At 45.4% G+C, this 19,999-nt stretch overlaps 1 protein-coding gene across 1 annotated transcript in view; it reads right to left on the bottom strand.

Moving 5' to 3' along the window:
- Nucleotides 1-19,999, bottom strand: part of MYOM2 (myomesin 2) — a gene marked incomplete in the record, with an annotated part of 83,149 nt that overhangs the window by 15,419 nt on the left and 47,731 nt on the right. Inside the window, 9 exon segments of the mRNA XM_060272452.1 lie at nt 1,062-1,129; nt 2,835-2,894; nt 3,186-3,330; nt 7,589-7,725; nt 8,226-8,270; nt 16,144-16,250; nt 16,348-16,504; nt 17,032-17,146; nt 17,387-17,565. Of these exon segments, the coding sequence (XP_060128435.1) occupies nt 1,062-1,129; nt 2,835-2,894; nt 3,186-3,330; nt 7,589-7,725; nt 8,226-8,270; nt 16,144-16,250; nt 16,348-16,504; nt 17,032-17,146; nt 17,387-17,565 (1,013 nt within the window).

Here is a 19,999-nt window from a genome sequence, read left to right on the forward strand (position 1 = left end):
TTTGAACCAGAGAAGAAACAGCATCCAAAGAGAAAAATTGAAAGCTGAGTTTTGGCTCTGTAAACTAGCAACATTTGAGAGTGCTGGCTCTTTCTCTAGAACTCTGAGTGCAGTTGACTGTTTTGAGTGTGCCTCCACTGTGCCCCAACCTATGTGCAACCTGAAGACTTGTAAATAAACATAGATACTACAAAACACCAAAAGCCTTCCGTGATTTCCTTTCCAAAGAAACTGAACCTAAGTAAGCACGATGCCCCTTCCACTCCTCACCACTTGGTGAGACACCATGTTTCTGAGTTTAACTCAGGGGTAGGGGGACAAAAGCAATAGCTAGGGAATGGGGTACTGGGAAAAGTTGAGCCACGGGCATTATATGTCACTCATTGTTCTATACAAGGCACAGAGAATGTACCTAAGCTTTGTGCCACAAATGATCAAAAGCTGGTGGTCAATGCTTGGCTGTCAATGAGGAACTCAGCTTCACTGCATTTTGGGCACACCCTCCCTCCCCCCCACCCCACCCCAGCACACTGACTCCAGAAAATCCCCATGATTCAAAGTTGTTGCTTGAATTTGCTGGCCTCGGTTTAGACTGATCTATGAGGGACTTGCGCTGACTGTAGGTAGTAAGTGAATGGAAACAAATATATTTCTCTTTCTGCCTGGCCTTCGGCTGAACTGTACCACCTTGAACACATCCCGATTCTGCATCCTTGCAACCCCAAGACACTGAGGCACTGTCGCCACCAGTGGCTATATTAGCACTCATTGGCTTCATGGTCAGAGCCTTCTATCTCTTCATGTGCACATGGTACTCTATCTATATGCTCTAAACCAGGCATCCCCAAACTTCGGCCCTCCAGATGTTTTGGACTACAATTCCCATCTTCCCCGACCACTGGTCCTGTTAGCTAGGGATCATGGGAGTTGTAGGCCAAAACATCTGGAGGGCCGCAGTTTGGGGATGCCTGCCCTAAACTTTTGTACTGCAGCTGCTTGCAGTTATGCCCCATCAGGAAGGGTGCCATTTTATTAAAATGTAACAAAATATAATGGTTCACCTTACAGAGCAGCAGCACTTCACATTCTTCTGAAATTTCCCAATACAAAAACTCCAGAAAATGAGGACCTTAAAAAAAGAAAAGGATAAACATATCATAAACTGTTGCTTCTATTGTTTTAGAGAATGAACAAACTTGGAGAGAAGCACAGAACAGGAACTAAATCACATGACAAGCAGTTGTCTCTGGAAGACCTTTCCTCTTTTGGTCAGTGCACCGACACATAGTCAGTCATGTAAGGTGAGAGAGATGCACAAGTCCAAGGAGGATTTGTGAGTACAGCAAAGTGCTCCTGCTGCACTTATGAGCACGATTGTGGAATTTGCAATGGCTCTATGCTGCTCATATACAAGTTGGCAAATGTGTTTACCAACATATAGTGCATGCAAAGCAGGAACAAGGCTCTGTGATATCAATTTATGGTTTGCATAAGTAGTTAGGATGGCGTCCACGTTTTGAGTGTTTGTCACTTGATCATTGCAGCACCAATAGGCAACGTCAGCAAACCTCACTATTGGAGCATTCATATCTAATTCCCTCAAAAGCAATGCTTTTCAACAGACTCACCCGGCACATTCAACAGAAAATCATTAAGTGCTGAGCAATCAAGGTTTACGAAAACAAGTAATGGACATCTATGTGTGATAGTAGCTACTCCGGACAAGTGAGGTAAAGAGAATTGAAGGAGGAGTTCAACAAGTGAATGTGCATATGCTCACCTCCTTCCCCCAATCATGTTTAGAACTGGACCCAAGCTTTATAGACGTGCATGAACAAGTATATTTTAATGGAACCGGGGGGGGTGGAAGGAAGTTGACCCCCCCCCCAAAATTATGGTTTAATCTGGTTGTGATTCTTTTTCTGTATTTTTTTTGGCATTTTTGGAAAATCAATAAAATGTTATAATAATAATAAAAGAACTGAACCCAAGCCTGCTCTGAACTTAATCCTGGCACTGTTCCTCCCTTCCGGAGGCAACATCCCGTGTTTTGCCACCTGAGGAGAAATGGGAAGTGCCGCTCTGCCCTGCCACCCACTGCTGCCGCCGCCCACACTGCCACTACCACTGCCATGTGCCCTGCTACAACCACCACTGGCGGAGAAGAAGCATCATCATCATCAGCGCCAATTTCAGGTGAGATCTCACCCAAAACTGACATGATCTTGTCCCAAGTCGGCATCAGTAGTGGCAGCACTTCTCTGCAATGGGGCAGCAAGGGTTCTGTTGGGGTGCCACGTGGGTGACTTCTACCACTTGAGGCAGTGGCCTCACCCTGTCTGATGCCTGGGTCAGCTCTGCTCCCTCCCATTCGCTGTCACAGCCACCTTCTTCCCTTTCTCATCTATCAGGCAGAAGCAATGGAGAAACCTCTCCTGTCGGATGTCCTTTGGGCTGAGGAAAATTGCCTTAGCAGCACCCCAGACACCCTGGTTCCTTGACACTATTACCCTAAAGAGGACAGTAGAAAAATGCTTTGGAAAGAAAACTCCAGATCTATTGCACCTTGGTTATATATTGCAAGCTAATCTTTAGGGTTTTTACAGGGGGTGGGGGGTGGGGAGTACATTCCAACTATCTTGGAAGCAGGGCATGGTGATGTTGTGCGTGATAACAGTCAGCATGGAAACAAAATTACAGCTGTAGAAAGTACTGTGTTAGCATTTTTGGCATCCAGTGATGTCAGTGAGAATTAAGTGAGAACATTGTTCTCAGAGAATGTTCCCTTCCATCACACAAGAAAAACAAAGCTTGCCTAATTGTTCCCAATTTACCTTGTTTCCTCAGGAACTCCTTTCTCTGGAACTCAGCTTCAGCCAATACAGCCTTGAATGCTAAAAAATAAAAAATAGATGAGAGAAAACAGTGAGTTGCTTACTTGCTCAGGTATTCAGAAATGCTTAAATTACATTGTAACCCAGCCTTCCCCAATCTGGTGAGCGGTTGGATTAGATCACAGGTGGAGAGGCTCTAACCACTCAGATATTGTTGGACTCCAGCTCCCATCAGCCTCAGCCAGCATGGGCAGCGATTGGGGGTGATGGGAATTGTAGCCCAAAATGTCTGGCGAGCACCAGGTTTCGGAAGGCCGCTGTAAGCGAAGGCAAATCGGCCAGGGAACCTACCATCACCAATAAGAACTAATGAAGATTGGTTCTTGGCATTCCCATCATGAATCTGCACCGTGTAGGTTCCTTCATTTTCAATAGTGAAGCGGTCCATAACCATCTCAATGATGCCAGTCGAATGGTCACATTTGATCTTATGCGTCTGAAAACAAGGCAGGTCAAAGAGATTATATATGGGGATTATGAGGCTGGGCTGGAAGGGGAGAGGTGGGTGGGGCAACTGGGCTCCTCTGCCTGGTTCTCCCTGCAAGATGGGCCTGCTGCCAAATGTTTGGGAAGTAGGAAGGTGTTCCAGGGGCAGGGAGGGGGCAGAGTAGAGCCAGCCTGGGATTTGCTGGATCCCCAGTCGGTCACACTGCCATTGTACAGCAGTGTTGGCCCTGTACAGGAGCCGACTGTCCCTTGCCCACCATCCACTACAGCCTCTGTGAACAGCAGGACTGCGGGTGCAGTAGTGGCCTTGACATTCCGCAAAGCCCTGGTGGCAGGAGGGGGCATTTGCATTGCACCTTAAATCTCTGAATATGATTGGCCGAAGGGTTTTATTTCCACATAAGGACAACGGGAAGCTTAAAAGGCAGTACAAAGCAGAAGTAAATCATTGCTCTAGAAGGCAGAAGAATATCAAGGGGGAAGGACTCCTCTCTCTGCTGTATCTTTCCACAACTGGGTGTTTCCAGTATTGTGTCTTGAAAGCTTTTGTTGCTTCAGAAAACGGGCTCTTTTAATTCTAAATGATCGCTGATCATCAACATCCTCATAGTCATTTGTATGGTGCTTTAAAGTGCTCAAAGTTCTGTTTATGGGTTGGTTATTTGAGGTTGTGTTTTTAGGTTTATATAGTAGTTTGAAGAAATCATATATATATATATATATATATATATATATATATATATATATATATGACTTTACAGTACAAGTATATGTTGCCTTAGAAGTTAATTGTATTGCGTTTCATGGGCTTATTCCCAATTATGATTTAGGACTCAGCTACATTAGTCAAAAAACCGTGTTTTGGATGCGTTATAAACATGCAACTCCAGATGGCGCTGTAGAGCACAAAACTTTTCTACACAATTTTACATAGCTTTCTTTTGTTATAACGATTTAATTTATTACTTATTTATAGCGGGGTTTTCTTCTGTGTAGATCTACCCTTATTCCCAGTTATAGCTTGTTCCTAGCTCTACAGTTATAGGAATGTAGGCTTGCATAGGATTTTATCACTTTCTCTCTCTCTCTCTGAAGGACTAGGCAATATGAAATGCTAGCCTTCTTTCCATCAATTTGTAGGGGGGGGCACCACTTTTTTGTGGCTTTCTACAATCCATATTGAACATCTTCTATACAAGCTCCATAGGGATTAATACAAAGCATTCAAGAGCACAGATGCACATCTTTTAATATTAATGTACTTTTTTGAAGGCAGCGCGCCTGCTGATTCTGCCACATTCTGCTCCCACAACCAAAGGGGTGAAAACAAAAAAAATTACATTTGCAATAGATCAATATTCAAAACAGAAAACTTAACTGTGTTTCCACTAGACAAAAGGAAACAAAGGTTCGATCTTTTTACTTTATACTTCATTGGAATATATCTATTATTCCCCTTTTATAATCTACAGGGTGTGGGATTAAAACTGCTGCCTAGAACAGCTAATGAATTTAGCCCTCTTTTTTATGTTCCTTCATTTCAAAAAATAAAATCATTCAAAAGAAAGGCCAAAGGAAGTTGTTCCAATTAGAGCCTCATTGGAAATTATCTATTTTCGGCCAGTGTCAAGAACAAAACTATATTCCTGCTAGTATGATGGTCTATTGAACATGATCAGCAGCTGCACTGACTGTCTCTGGGCAAGTTTTAGAATATAATTAGGTTTCTAGCTATTGCCATTATGCAGTGAGATGAAGTTCAATGGTTTTATGGCAGTCATAAATACGAGGCTTTTATGTGAATTTCCACAAAAATGTCATCAATCTCCAAATGCAAACGTCACCTGTGGCTTGCTAATGAAAGAGGTGAAATAATACTACTGTTCCAAAAAAAGGAAAAAAAGTAGCTCTGATGCCAGTGCTTTCGTAGCATTGCTAAAAATACAAAAGGCAGGCAAGGAGGGAGAGATGACGCAGGTCTGGAAATAGCCAAAAGAAGAAGCGAAAAAATGGTGGGGGAGGAAGAGGAGGACAGGGGAGAAGGAATAGTCCCTGGAAATTACTGCTAAATAAGGAAGCAAAAAGTAGGCAAAATATAATATTCTAAGTAAAGAACATTTCCCATTTAGAACTGTCTATATATAAACTAGTTAAACCTCCTAAGGAGTTTACAAAAAATGGAAAGAGTTCGCAGAATTGCTGTCTATTGCATAAAGCCTAGGAATGCTTTTTACGTTAGTTGCACCATAAAACCACCGCGGTGCGGAAGAATAGAGGGGATGTGTGTTTCTCTGTGTTTTAATATGCTCCTGCTACTGTGACTCCAACTACAAACCTGTTCAGTTTCAATGGTGTATTGGATGCTGAACACCACAGAAATGGCGTGCGCTTTGTTCAGGGGGTGTTAAATCTGCATTATACTCTAAACGGAGGGCAATGGAGGCTGGGGGGGGATAAAAGGGGGTGCTTGTCCTAGAACTGACAAGGAAGAAGTTTTGCTAAAAATGTGGCTGGCTGCTGGGTCACTAATTATATAACGCCAGAAGTAGTTGGGGCCTACTTCCCATATTGTCCTATAAGTGGTGAAAAACTGCAGGGGCTTCAGAGGCAACAATGAGTTCTCTCAATTAAACTGGTGGCTAAAGTTGATGGCAATTTAACACCATTGCTCTGTGCAGTTGTTTAAGCAGTTTCCAGTGGGAAGGTACTAAAATCTGTGCTTGGCAGCTTTTAGGGCTGTTTGTCCCTCTCTCTCCAGCTATCACAGAGGGTATGCCACATGCGAACAAGTAAGTAGAGGCTGGGTGGCCTGAAGGAAGAAAGTCGAGGCACTCCCACAACCTGGCAGGAGGGGCTGTCAATGATGTCAGCTGTACTTCCCATGTTTAAACCATTTTCCCCAACAGTCCAAAGAGCGCCAGGAGGTTGGGTGTCATTTTTCTACATTGTTCCCAATATATAATGTAGCTCTGGGGCATCAGAGCACTTCTGCTGTCTGGCACTGCCATGCAAGCCCACGGCGGTAAGAGAGAGCCTGTGAGAGAACATTTTGCTTGAGGCCCCCTAGTTTTGCTGCTGAGATAAGGTCCAATGCTGCCTTCCAGATGTCGGTTGATCATCCCATTGATCCTTTATAACCATAAATTTAACCGGCAACACGAAACGTCTAACCTGAGGACCTAATTAGGCCTGTCAGGCTACCCAATTTGGCCCATGAGGCTGTTTTGGCCAAGCTACACCCACCTGATGTCTTGTTATGTCAGGTGTGAGGCAGGTAAATGTGTAGCTTGGCCAAAGGGGTTTTGCAGGCACTACGCACATCACTCGGGAAGACAGGCAAATGAATGCCAGTGTACTGGAAGAAGCAAAAATCACCAGTGTCGAAGCAATGATTCTCCAACATCAACTTTGTTGGACTGGTCATGTTGTGCGGGTGCCTGATTATCGTCTTCCAAAGCAACTGCTCTATTCTGAACTTAAAAATGGAAAGCGTAATGCTGGTGGTCAACAAAAGAGGTTTAAAGACTCTCTCAAGGCAAAGCTTAAAAAATGTTGTATAAACACCGACAACTGGGAAACACTGGCCTGCAAGCGCTCCAATTGGAGAACAGTCTTTTCCAAAGGTGTCATGGGCTTTGAAGATACTCGAACTCAGGACGAAAGGGAGAAACATGCTAAAAGGAAGGCACATTTGGCAAACCCTCACCATGATCAACTCCCGCCCATAAACCCATGTCCTTCACTGTGGAAGGACATGTGGATCCAGAATTGGCCTCCATAGTCAGTTATGGACTCACTGTTAAAACCGTATTTATGGAAGACAATCTTACTCAGCTACGAGTGATCACCAAAGCGAAGAAGAAGATTCAACTGACCAGCTGAATCTCTGCATGGGCAAAAATGGGTCACCTGATATCATGCTATCATCATGACATCATGTGATTGAGAGGTAGATGACTTCATTCACATCTCAGGCTTGGCAAATAGGGGGTAGGGGATATATGAATTGGGTTCACCACCAGATCCAGTTCCCTACTCTTGAATCAATCTTCTTCATTTATCACATTGGACTCTCTCACTTGTTAACACTTCACTCGCCAGGTGAAGTGGTTTATAAGGCTATATGTATCTCACAGCTGTACATATGGAGAGATGCCATTAAAAAAGAAAGAAAAAGTCCCTTCACCAGGTCTAAGTACTCGTCCTACAAACAGTCTGGCACTACATCTTCCCAGGCATGTACTTACATCACTGTTGACAACTTCACTGTCATTGATTACAAATCTATAGCTGGCAGCAGCTGAAATGCTCTCAGCCTGAAGCCAGAAACGAACTTGGCCATGGTCCAAAATCTCATAGGTTAATTCAGACTTCAGAGGGATTGCTGGAGGGAAAGAGCAGAGCACAAAAGCAAACACATGAAGGACTTTTTTTTCCCTTTCCTTTCTTTTCTGCTTTGGAATAACTTAGCCAAAGATAAGTCCCAGCAGTTTAAAGCTTTTGAGAGGCTTCAGCAACAAACAAGTGAAATGTTATGAAAGCTAAATGGAACCCCTCCATGGTATTTGCACAGATGTGTATTAAAGCTGGTTTTGCATGAGTCAGAGCACAAGCTGAAGTGCATATTTATTGCACTATTTAGGGTTTTTAAATACATAATCCAGCAAATATTAGACATATCCAAGCTGAATCCATTCATCCAAATACATTTGCAGTGGTGAAGAAGATCTCTCTTAAACAGAAACTAATATTTGCATTTAATTAATAGAAGGATAAGCAAGCTGCTCTTTAAAAAAAAAACACTTTTCATTACTTTACTCCAATCAAAGGAGTGTAAATATATTCCTTCTGGGACTGAATATTAGATTCAGAAGTCCTACTTACTTGGATTTCTGATTTCATGGCTTAGTGTCATCAGGCGTTCAAGCTCTGAAATGAAGGACAATTTTCATGTTTTAATTTATTCTGACAGTCAAAATAAATGTTAAGAACAGTATATGACTCCATAAAGCACTAATAATCTTTTTCCCCCAATTCACTGAAGAAGATACCTATGAAAAGTCAGCTTTTGCAAATGAAAGAATATGGGAAGAGACAGTTTGAAAAGGGCCCTGACATCTCCTTTCCGAAATCATAGAATTATCAGAGAATTGTAGAGTCGGAAGGGACCACAAGGGTCATCTAGTCCAACCCTCTGCAATATTTTGCCCAATGTGGGGCTCAAACCCACAACCCTAAGATGAGTCTCCCATGCTTTACCAACTGAGCTATCCAGCCCTGGAGCTCTGCTGCCTGTCAGTGTCAAGAATACTGATCTAGATAGACTAATGGTCTGACATGGTTTAAGACAGCTTTCTACGTTTCTAAGTTCAGAATGAAATGTACTAAAAGCAAAAGGTAAAATGTCCAAAACAAGCAGGGCCAGGGGCTGAGTGAGACTGCCACCTTAGGCAGCCGATTTGGAGTGTGATGAAAGGGCAAGAGATTGGTGGTTACTTTAATTTCTAATGTTGTATTTACTGGCAGGGAAGGGTGCTTATGAGATGTGCCAAAATAACATGACTGCCCTTTGTTAAGATGTACATTGGGTACAATGCAGAAAGGGCATTTGCAGTTTCACCTCAGGATGAAAATTGTCTTGGGCCAGCCCTAACCCAGCATCTACCTCTCCCCTTTCTCTGCTGAGCTGACCCTGTTCCCTGGTGTCTCCTTTTGAAAGGGTCGCCTTTCAGTGTTTGTGTTATGTACTGAGCTGAATCCTAGAACAATAGGATTCAGAATCAGCGGGAGCTACCCAATCCAACTCCAGGTGGAAGTGAATCCTCAACCTGATTGGCCTGCTGGAGCAGCCAATCAGGCGGCTGGCAGAAGTGAATCTGCTACCTGATTGGCCTGTAGGAGCAGCCAATCAGGCTGCAGGCAGAAGTCAATCCACAATATAATTGGCCCACAGGTGTAGCCCTGAAGTAGCCAATCACGCAAGGCCCATTGTGTAAATAATGTATATAAGCAGACGGTTTGGGGAAAAGAGCCATTCGTCTTCTCTTCTCCTTGATGACTATGAGCTGAATAAAGAGCATGAAATTCACTCTTGACTCCGAGTATATTTCACTGGCGACGAAGGTGGGATCCTGCTGAGCTGACCGCCACCACGCACTGCACCGCAGCACCGCCACCTGCTGCACCGCTGCATCGCACCGTGCATCCAGGCTTCAGCTCCAGGACCCAAGGAACCCAGAATGGCAACCGACAGCAGCTTCTCGCCATTCAAACCAGCATCAGGAGACTGGGAAGGGTACGCCGCCCGTTTCAACTTCCTCCTGCAAGCGAAAGAAGTCACCAACGATGCCATGAAGAGGGCAACATTCTTCAGCGTCTGTGGAGAGGAGACGTTTGAAATCGCCCGGGCTCTCCTTGCACCTAGAGATGTCGCTACCATCTCTTACAAAACAATAATGGAACGGCTGAAGGAGCACTTCTCACCACAGCCCTCGGTGGTAGCTTGCCGAAATGCCTTCTACTCAAAGCGGCAAGCCCCGGGGGAAACCATAACTGGGTTTGTGACCTCCCTCCGCCAAGCCGCCCGGTTATGCAACTTCTCAGAATTGGAGAACATGCTTCGTGACCACCTCGTCGGTGGCCTGAGGGACGAGATGTTGCAACGACGCCTCTACGCCAAAAAAGACCTCACGTTCCAGATTGCTCTGGAGGAAGCCCTGGCAACCGAAGCCGCCGAGAGGTCAACGCAAGAGGCACGACCGGCCCCGCCATCCCAACCGAGGGTCTACCACGAAGACCTCACCGACGAATCCGAATCTGACAGGGAGGAAGTACACCGAGTACAGCGGCGCACTCAAGCAGCACACACACCACAGCAGCCTCAACGAGAAGGAGGGAACTGTGCAAGCTGCGGGGAGAACCACGAGAGGAGGGCCTGTCGTTTCCGCAACGCAGAGTGCAGGCAGTGCAGAAAATTGGGACACATCGCCCGGGTGTGTCGGGCTCGACTCACCCGTCGACAAGCATCAGATGACCGACCCAGGAGCCCCAGGTCACACGGCACCATGCACCAAGGCAACTCGACGGAGATCACGGACTACCAGGTATTCCAGTTGCCCCATCCCAGCACAGAGAAAATTTATATAGAGGTACAGATAGAGGGAGCCCCATGCCGCATGGAGCTGGACACGGGTTCAACTCTATCCATAATCTCGGCCCGAACATTAAGGGAACTGTGCCCTAATGGGGGTCCCAAACTAAGGCCGGCCCCATTCACCCTCCGGGACTTCCAGAAACGTAAGGTCCCTACTATGGGGGTGGGGACCTTCAGGGTGCAATATCGAGGGCGAAAGCAACAATTGGACTTGCTGGTAGTTAAGGGCCCCTACGTTAGCTTACTGGGACTGGCATGGTTTGGACCTCTGGGGCTAGCCGTTACCGGGGTGAACCGCACTAGCTTACAAGTGGACGTGGACGCCATATGCAAAGAGTTTCCAGGGGTTTTCGATGGGGCATTGGGACGATATACAGGACCCCCCATTGCCCTACAGCTAGACCCCGCTGTACGACCCATCAGGCACAAGGCCCGCCGGGTCCCGTTCGCCCTGAAACCCCGCATAGACGAGGAATTGGACCGGCTCGTGGAGCAAGGAGTGCTGGAGCCGGTGCCCAACGCCCCCTGGGAAACTCCAATTGTCACACCCGTCAAGCCTAACGGTTCGGTCCGCATCTGTGCAGACTACAAATGCACCATAAACAAGGCTCTCACGGCCCATGCATACCCAGTGCCAGTGGTCAGCCATGTCCTCGCCACCCTGGCTGGGTCAAAAATCTTTGGCAAACTGGACTTGGCCCAAGCGTATCAACAGTTGCCTGTGGACGAAGCCACAGCAGAGGCTCAGACGATTGTGACGCACAGAGGGGCATTCAGAGTTAAGCGGCTGCAATTTGGCGTTAGCGTGGCACCAGGCATATTCCAGAATCTAATGGACTCTCTCCTTAAAGGGATTCCTGGCGTCACCCCCTTCTTCGATGATGTACTGATCGCCGGGCCCACACCAGAGGAATTTGAGGACCGCCTCCGCTCCGTCCTGCACCATTTCCAGACGGCGGGCCTCAAGGTGAAGCGGGAAAAGTGTTTACTGGGAGTGCCGCAGGTGGACTTTCTGGGATTTAAGGTGGACGCAGAAGGGGTCCATCCAACCGGTGACAAGGTATGGGCCATTTGTGAGGCCCCAGCGCCCAAGAGCAAGCCCGAACTTCAGTCATTCTTGGGACTATTGAACTTTTACCATGCCTTCCTTCCCCATAAGGCAGCGGTAGCGGAGCCCCTACACAGACTCCTAGATAAAAGGGCCCCTTGGGTGTGGGGCCAGCGACAAAGGGCCGCATTCCAGGCAGTCAAGGACTTGCTCGTCTCGAACTCGGTCTTAGCACACTTCGACGAGAGGCTGCCAGTGGTGCTGGCATGCGACGCCTCTCCCTATGGCATCGGCGCTGTCCTGGGACACCAACTCCCGGATGGAAGAGAGGTGCCGGTGGCATACTTCTCCCAGACGCTTGCTGCAGCCGAACGAAACTACTCACAGATTGACAAGGAGGGTCTGGCAATCGTGAAGGGCGTAAAAAAATTCCATGATTTCTTGTACGGGCGGCCCTTTACCATAGTGACTGACCACAAGCCGTTGCTTGGCCTGTTTGCTCCTGAGAAGCAGACCCCCCAAGTGTTGTCTCCACGTGTCCTCAGGTGGTCAATTTTCCTTGCCGGCTACCAGTATGCACTAATCCACCGCCCTGGGGAGGCGATGGGCCACGCAGACGCCCTCAGCAGGCTACCACTACCAGAAACAGGTCCCGACCCAGCGCCTGCGCAAGAGGTTATGACCCTGGAGCTGCTTCCCGACCGACCCATTCAGGCACAAGAAGTTGCGCACCATTCCACAAAAGATAGGGTCATCTCCCGGGTCCTGGACTGGGTGTGGCGAGGATGGCCCAGCAGCAGCCCCGGGCCAGAATTCGCTGGCTACACAAACCGCAAACATGAACTGTCGGCCCACAAGGGGTGCCTGTTATGGGGAAGCAGGGTTGTTGTTCCCCAGCCCCTCCGCAAAAGGGTCCTCACAGCCCTACACGAGACACACCCAGGGGTAGTGAGGATGAAGGCCCTTGCCAGGAGTTATGTGTGGTGGCCGGGGATTGACAGAGAGATAGAGGCCTGGGTCCAACACTGCCAGACCTGCCAAGAATCCCGCCCGGATCCCCCAAGGGCCCCAGTCCAGCCCTGGGAGTCCGCCCGACATCCATGGTCACGCTTGCACGTGGACTTCGCTGGCCCCTTCCAGGGAAAAACATTCTTCATAGTGGTGGATTCCTACACCAAATGGCTGGAGGTTGCACTGGTACCGTCCACTTCTACGGCGACAGCCATCCGGGTACTACGTAAGCTGTTTGCGACCCACGGGCTCCCTGACACCCTCGTCTCGGACAATGGAACCGCATTCACGTCAGAGGAGTTCCAGACCTTCACAGCGCAGAACGCCATCCGCCACATCCGCTCAGCACCATTCCACCCTGCCACCAATGGCCAAGCGGAGCGCATGGTGCGGACCACCAAGGACAGCCTCCGCCGCATGACACAAGGGGACTGGGAATACCGCCTTGCCGCATTTCTTCTAGCACAGCACAGCACCCCAAGCACAACGACGGGCCGGAGCCCAGCTGAATTACTAATGGGCCGGCGCCTTGCAACTAGACTGGACCGACTTCACCCCGACAGAGCTCAGGATGAGGTAGTGGTGGGGAAAGGCAGGAACCCCCGGACATTTGTGGCCCAGGACCCAGTGTATGCAAAGAATTTTGGGGCAGGCCCAGCATGGGTACCCGCCACAGTCACCAAGGTGACCGGTCCCGTGTCGTACGAGGTACTAACGGAAGGGGGGCAATGTTGGCGCCGCCACTGCGACCAGCTACGGCGACGATTCCCAGGAGGAACCCGGGAGGAGAGCGGGACAGAGGGGTCCCAAGGGGACAGCAGGGCAGTGAGGCCTGTAGAGCGAGAGAGGTGGGCAGGGGAAGCAGAAGCAGTAGGCACAGAGGGGCGCCCCGAGGCTGGAAGGACACCGGAACCAGAGCTACAACCTAGTGGTTCAGTGGCGCCAGACCAGACAGCCCTGGCACAGCCAGCAGCCTCGGAACACGAGCCAGAACCCCTGACCAAGGAACACCCCAGGCCACAACGCACACGGAGGCGGCCAGCAGACCTTGGGGACTACGAATGCAACTTCCCGGGCAGGACTGGAACTTAGAGGGGAGGGGTGTTATGTACTGAGCTGAATCCTAGAACAATAGGATTCAGAATCAGCGGGAGCTACCCAATCCAACTCCAGGTGGAAGTGAATCCTCAACCTGATTGGCCTGCTGGAGCAGCCAATCAGGCGGCTGGCAGAAGTGAATCTGCTACCTGATTGGCCTGTAGGAGCAGCCAATCAGGCTGCAGGCAGAAGTCAATCCACAATATAATTGGCCCACAGGTGTAGCCCTGAAGTAGCCAATCACGCAAGGCCCATTGTGTAAATAATGTATATAAGCAGACGGTTTGGGGGAAAAGAGCCATTCGTCTTCTCTTCTCCTTGATGACTATGAGCTGAATAAAGAGCATGAAATTCACTCTTGACTCAGAGTATATTTCAGTTTGCAAAAGAGAATGAAAACTGGTGGACAGGAAATGTTTACAAAGATACACAGCAAATGTCAATAAATCCTCATAGAAATTGTGCAAAAGGCTAGGTTCTACATAGCTGGATACAGAGATTAGCCCTACTTAACACATTAGAATTGCTAATGAGAGCTCGGGAAATGGAACTAATTGCACAATGTGCAAATTTGCAAGTAACAAAGAAAAGGCAAAATTAGCAAGTGAAACATCAAGGAAACCCAACAGATAGTTCTATCTCATTTCTAAAATGTATTACATGCATCTAAGGCCCATTCATTTCCAAGGTTTCCTAGTTTGTGGGGAAACATGGATCCTAGAGCTAGTGGGATAAATGAAATATGACCAATAAAGACTGGGCACCTTAGAATTGTATCCAGAAAAAAGCCTATGAGTCTCGCCTTGCAACCTGAGACATATGCCACATGTTTTATGTGTTACAAGTCTTTTATTACATGTCTTTTATTATGTTTTTATTATCTTTGATTGTCTGTTAAAATCTGTTTGTTTGTTTGTTTTGTTTGTTGGCTAATAAACTGAAACTGAACTTTTGATTTGGATCTGATGCTAACAATAATATTAGTAAATAGTTGTAGTATTGTGGCTCTTGAGTTACTGGTGCTCTTGACGGTGAAGAGTGTCTTCCATCAGCTTAGGCTAGTGACCAAACTACGACCCTATCTGGACAGGGATAACATAGATAGTAATCTATGCTCTGAAAATCTACAAGTTAAACTATTGCTTTGAAAACAGTTCGGAAGCTTCAGTTAGTGCATAATACAGCTACCCAACTATTGAGAGGTTCATGGTGAACAGATCATACAATGCCAATCTTGTTACAACTACACTGGCTCCCTGTATGCTTATGAGCCCAATTCAAAGTCTTAGCTTTGATCTATAAAGCGGCCACAGAGACCACATAACACCGGTCTTGAAAGACCTACACTGGCTCCTAGTACATTTCCGAGCACAATTCAAAGTGTTGGTGTTGACCCTTAAAGCCCTAAACGGCTTTGGTCGTATACTTGAAGGAGCGTCTCCACCCCCATGGTTCTGCCCAGACACTGAGGTCCAGTGCCAAGGGCCTTCTGGCGATTCCCTCACTGCGAGAAGCCAAGTTACAGGGATCCAGGCAGAGGGCCTTCTCGGTAGTGGCACCCGCCCTGTGGAAAGCCCTCCCACCAGATGTCAAAGAGAAATACAACTACCAGACTTTTAGAAGACATCTGAAGGTAGCCCTGTTTAGGGAAGCTTTTAATGTTTAATAGATTATTGTATTCTAATATTCTGTTGGAAGCTGCCCAGAGTGGCTGGGGAAACCCAGCCAGATGGGAGGGGTATAAATAATATATTTTTATTGCTATTGTTATTGTTTATGGCTCAGGACCCCAATATGTTCTGGAATGCTTCTCCACATATAAACCAACGGGACTCTTAGATCATCTTCTGAGGCCCTTTTCAAGGTCGCCTCTCTGAGGGGAGCTCAGAGGGATGTGACAATGGTCTTTTCAGTTGTGGCACCCTATCTGTGGGATGTTCTCCTCAAGCAAGGTATACCTTTTTTGACATCTTTTTGGCATCAGGATAACATTTTTTCCCAGGCTTTTGAAAGACTGAGATGTGAGATGCTGCTGTTTTGTTCCTAATGTGCTGCCAAGCTTCTTTTGGTTGTTATGGGTTAGTCACCCCCCCCCCCGTTTTTATAATATAATGTATTTATATGTATGTTTTAAAATATGTTGTAAGTTGTTTGGAGACCTTAGTGTACCAAGTAACTATCAAGTTAAATAATTAACAATGAAAGTAGTAGTAGAGCTGGAAAATGATATATCACTATTGACTTTTCTATTGTTTAAGCTGTATTTAATTTTATCAAAGGTTTCTTGTTGTTTTTAAAAACCCAAATTCTAGAATCTGAAAATTCAAAAAAATGTCTTTCCTTAAAATGGCTATAAAAGTTTCATGTCCTCTTTGGCATAGAAACAATGAAGGGTGAGATGCATACATTTGATTTGGGGATTAATAAAGTTCCCTGTTTAGCTTTATATAACTCTGCCATGCCCTACAAAGAATACAAGATTATTTTCTTACCTTCTTCATCCATAATAAAACTGGATGAAACACCATCAGTATCGCTAACAGCAACAGCATAGGTTCCCAAATCATCCTTGTCAGGTTTCATAAAATAAAGTTTAGAACTAAAAAATAAAGGACAGAAAAAAGGAAGGGTCACTACTTGTTTGCTAAAAGTATCCTGATTTTCAAAGACTTCTTTAAAACAACTGTAGAACTTACTGTTCTCCAACTGTTTCAACTTTATATTTATCATGATCTTCTATCTCTTCATAGAATTTACTCCAAGCAAAATGAGAAGCATCTGAAATTTCTTTGCAGTCAAAGGCAAGGTAAATGTTGCCTTCTTCATCCACACCTGCACTGATTTCCTTAGTGTCTGCAATATAGGATTGCCATGAGAAATGCAATTATTAAGGGGATGTATGGGTTCTGTATGGGGGGGGGGGATGAATGTTGATTCAATTAAGAGAGTCTTAAAGTCTGGAATGTTCCTTTAATTAGTTCAATTTGCTGCTGAAGCCAGAGGGAAGACGCAGCTTACAAACAGAGAGAGCAAACAAGTTTATTTTAAGAGCTTGCAACAGTGGGGAAATGGGGCCATTGCAGAGATATTATTATACCATCTAGCATACCCACACAGTGGAGTTTCAGAGACAGGACAGGGTCAGAATTGGGAGGCAGTTTCAGTGTGCCCATGAAAGTAGAAACAAAACAAAACACCACAGGGCTTCAGCAAGAAGCAAAAATGGCTGTAGGGGTGCACTTTGGGTCTCAGCCATAGGCTTTATAGTCAGATAGCAAAATAAACTCCACATCTACCCCTTCCAGAATTTAAAAAGTTACCCCACGTTGTACATATTTGGGCATTTTAGAAGTACAGTGGTCAATATCATGTCTTCATACCTGGTCTAGCCTGGACCAGCACAGCTTCAGAAACATCTGACGGCTTGCCTACACCAGCATCATTCACTGGACGAATTCGAAATACGTAAGTTCTGCCCTCATGTAATTCGGTGACCTTAAAAAAAATACAGACAATGAAGTGCTTTCAACTAATAGCAAGATGGGGGGGGGGGATATAGACGTGACAACATTCCAAACACCACAGCAAATAACTTTCAAGTACTCTGCTTCCTTGGAGGTGCTTAAGTAGAGGTTGGATGGCAATCTGTCATGGATGCTTTAGTTGAGATTCCTGCATTGCAGGGGGTTCGACGAGATGACCCAAGGGGTCCCTTCCAACTTTAAGATTTTCTACCTTTTGATAACGGTTTGATGTTGGCTTCTCGTTGAATGTGAGCCATTCTTCTCCTTCCTCCTCCTTGTAGTCCACAAAATATCCACTAACAGGGCTGCTGCCAGTGTAAACAGGTGCTTTCCAGAGAATCACAAGGGATGTATCCCTAACCTCACAAAATGTAAGATCGTAGGGAGGGCCTAAAGGAGATGAATCAGAAATGGATGTCAACAAGAGAAATGAGGGAGAAAGTTCAGTTCACATTTAAAGGCAAACTTCACTAATTAGCATTTTTTAACGTATGCATAAAAATGCATACATTGGTGAAAATAACATGCGGAAATGTATTAATTATATTAGGGTGAATTGCTTTGCAAAAATTTATATATCCAAAATGGTAAGTTGATGTCTGTTTTTCACTCTTTGATAGGTTTTTTTGGATGCTTTTGTTTCTATTGCTGTAAACTGCTTTGACATATTCTTAATGATATAGCAGTATACAAATAATTTTATAAATAAATAAAATTACATACAAATGTGTCTATTGAGTGAAATTTGCACTAGCATGCTGCTGAAATTTCATGGGGATTTAAAAAAAAGAATCACAAATTAAGGTGGAAATGTTGAGAACTGAAAATTGGAAGAAAAAAAATTCTCTTAGCAACAAGTTAAAAGAACAGGCCTGGAAGGAGTAGGAGCAAAACCTATTGCTTCCTTCAACATTATTAAATTATGTCGGAATTGGATCCACAGTTCAGCCACAAATCATAGATGGCAAAACTGGAACGGCCATTTCACTGAATGTTCTCTAGGGGGGGGGACCTGAAATTTCCTGACTGTTCAGGAGGAGTTGAAAAGAAGAGCATTTTCCAAACATTTGTCAGAAAACTCTTTTCTGAGAAATGTCAGTCCAGTCCTAATTACCACCTAGAAAACAAGTTCATCCCCTGTTTTCCATGTACAAAAGTGATACATTAGAATTTAAGAGCATAGATTGCTAAATGGAATCTAGTAGTTTCAATCTGAGATAAGAGGCATTTCAGTAGGAAATTCCATGTGTTCAAACTGTGTGTGTGTGTGTGTGTGTGTGCGCGCGCGCGCACGCAAATGCTTCCTTTAAATACAGTTTTAATTTATTACTGTTCTGATGTGCCAACCTGCTCCACTGAGTTTAGAACTAACTTTGTCACCGAATACAAATGATTTCATTAACACTTACATTGATTTTACTGTTTCCACATGAATAGCATGCACAAAATGGAAACCAGTTTTTGCCACTGAAGTCCTTCAAGACAGCAAGTAGTGTTTGAATTTCTGTTGCAAAGGGTTTGTATCAATCTGCTTGTGTTTTGTGAGGAAGTACTTTTCATGGTAATGGAAGAACAACAAAAAAGGCATGAAGTGGAAGGCTAGAGAAAAATTCAAGGAATGCAATGATATTTCTCTCGAATCCAGCTATAAGCAGGTGCCTTATTCATGTCTTCCTCTGTTGAGAGGCTGAATCTTTACTTCATGATTTATTTTTCTATAGCTGTCATTGAGAGCTTACCACATTAATATTTATATACCCAAATATTAAAATACTCTCGTATAAAAAGAACCGCAGCAGGTTTGTGCCACAATTTCCCAACGTAATTCAAACTGCTTTCTTCAAATAATGCAGGACAAGGTAGGGCGTATAAAAGCCCACTGTTTCCCTGCTTCTAGATGCATCTATTAAAGACTAAGAGACTAGCCTGAAATTCAAACATGTGCAGAGGCAATAATCCGAAGCGGAAGGTTATAAAAAGGACTCAAAGAAGTAAATAGTGATTCCCTTTTTCTCTCAGTGTGATTATAGTCACTTTCTTGAGATTGGTATCTATTTATGGTCAAAAGCTTGAGGCTGAAGACATATTCCCTTCAAATGAAACAGACAAACAACATCACCTATAAGCTTCTGTTTGCTTTGATTAATTAGAGAGCTGGGCAAGCTATCTGAAGCTCACCTTGAAAGAACGTGGAAAGTTTCCAGGAGTGGAGAGAGGAAAATTTGGGTCATTTTTTGAATACTTTTGTTGTTTTTGTTTCAAATGCAGAAACCCTTGGCAGAATGATCGTTTTCCTGAGCATTTGGGCTCTGATGCTCTGTTAGCCCAAGTGTGAGAAGAATATAGACGGGGAGAGAAAGGAGACCTTGGAACCACTCCTTGCATGCCACCATTGTTGCTGCTTCCCTCACTATTTGACAAATAAGGGAAGGAGTAATGGTGTTTCAGTGGGTAAGAAGGCTTGGGGGGGGGGGGTTGAGGGCTGGCAGGGATAGTATGGGGGCATTTTCCCAAGTCCTCAGACTGACTTTGAGAAACAAACTGAGATCTTTTAATTGATTGATTTTTTTAAAAAAGGAAAATAAAGATTGCATATCAATTCTGAGTTCATCTAAAGAAAGATTGGGGCCACCCACCAGTTATTGAACACACTTCTGACAATATTCTCTCCACTGATTAACTAACTGCAGTTGTTTCAGCAAATGGAAGGGAACATAGGTGCCATCTCTAGGGGACCCTGGGTGCCGAGACACCCCCAAAATTTCATTTCCAGGGAATGGAATCATGATTGGCTGTTAACAGCCCACAGGCCTTGTGTCGCTTT

Source organism: Zootoca vivipara, chromosome 3 (assembly GCF_963506605.1).
Source record: "Zootoca vivipara chromosome 3, rZooViv1.1, whole genome shotgun sequence".
NCBI lineage: Eukaryota > Metazoa > Chordata > Lepidosauria > Squamata > Lacertidae > Zootoca > Zootoca vivipara.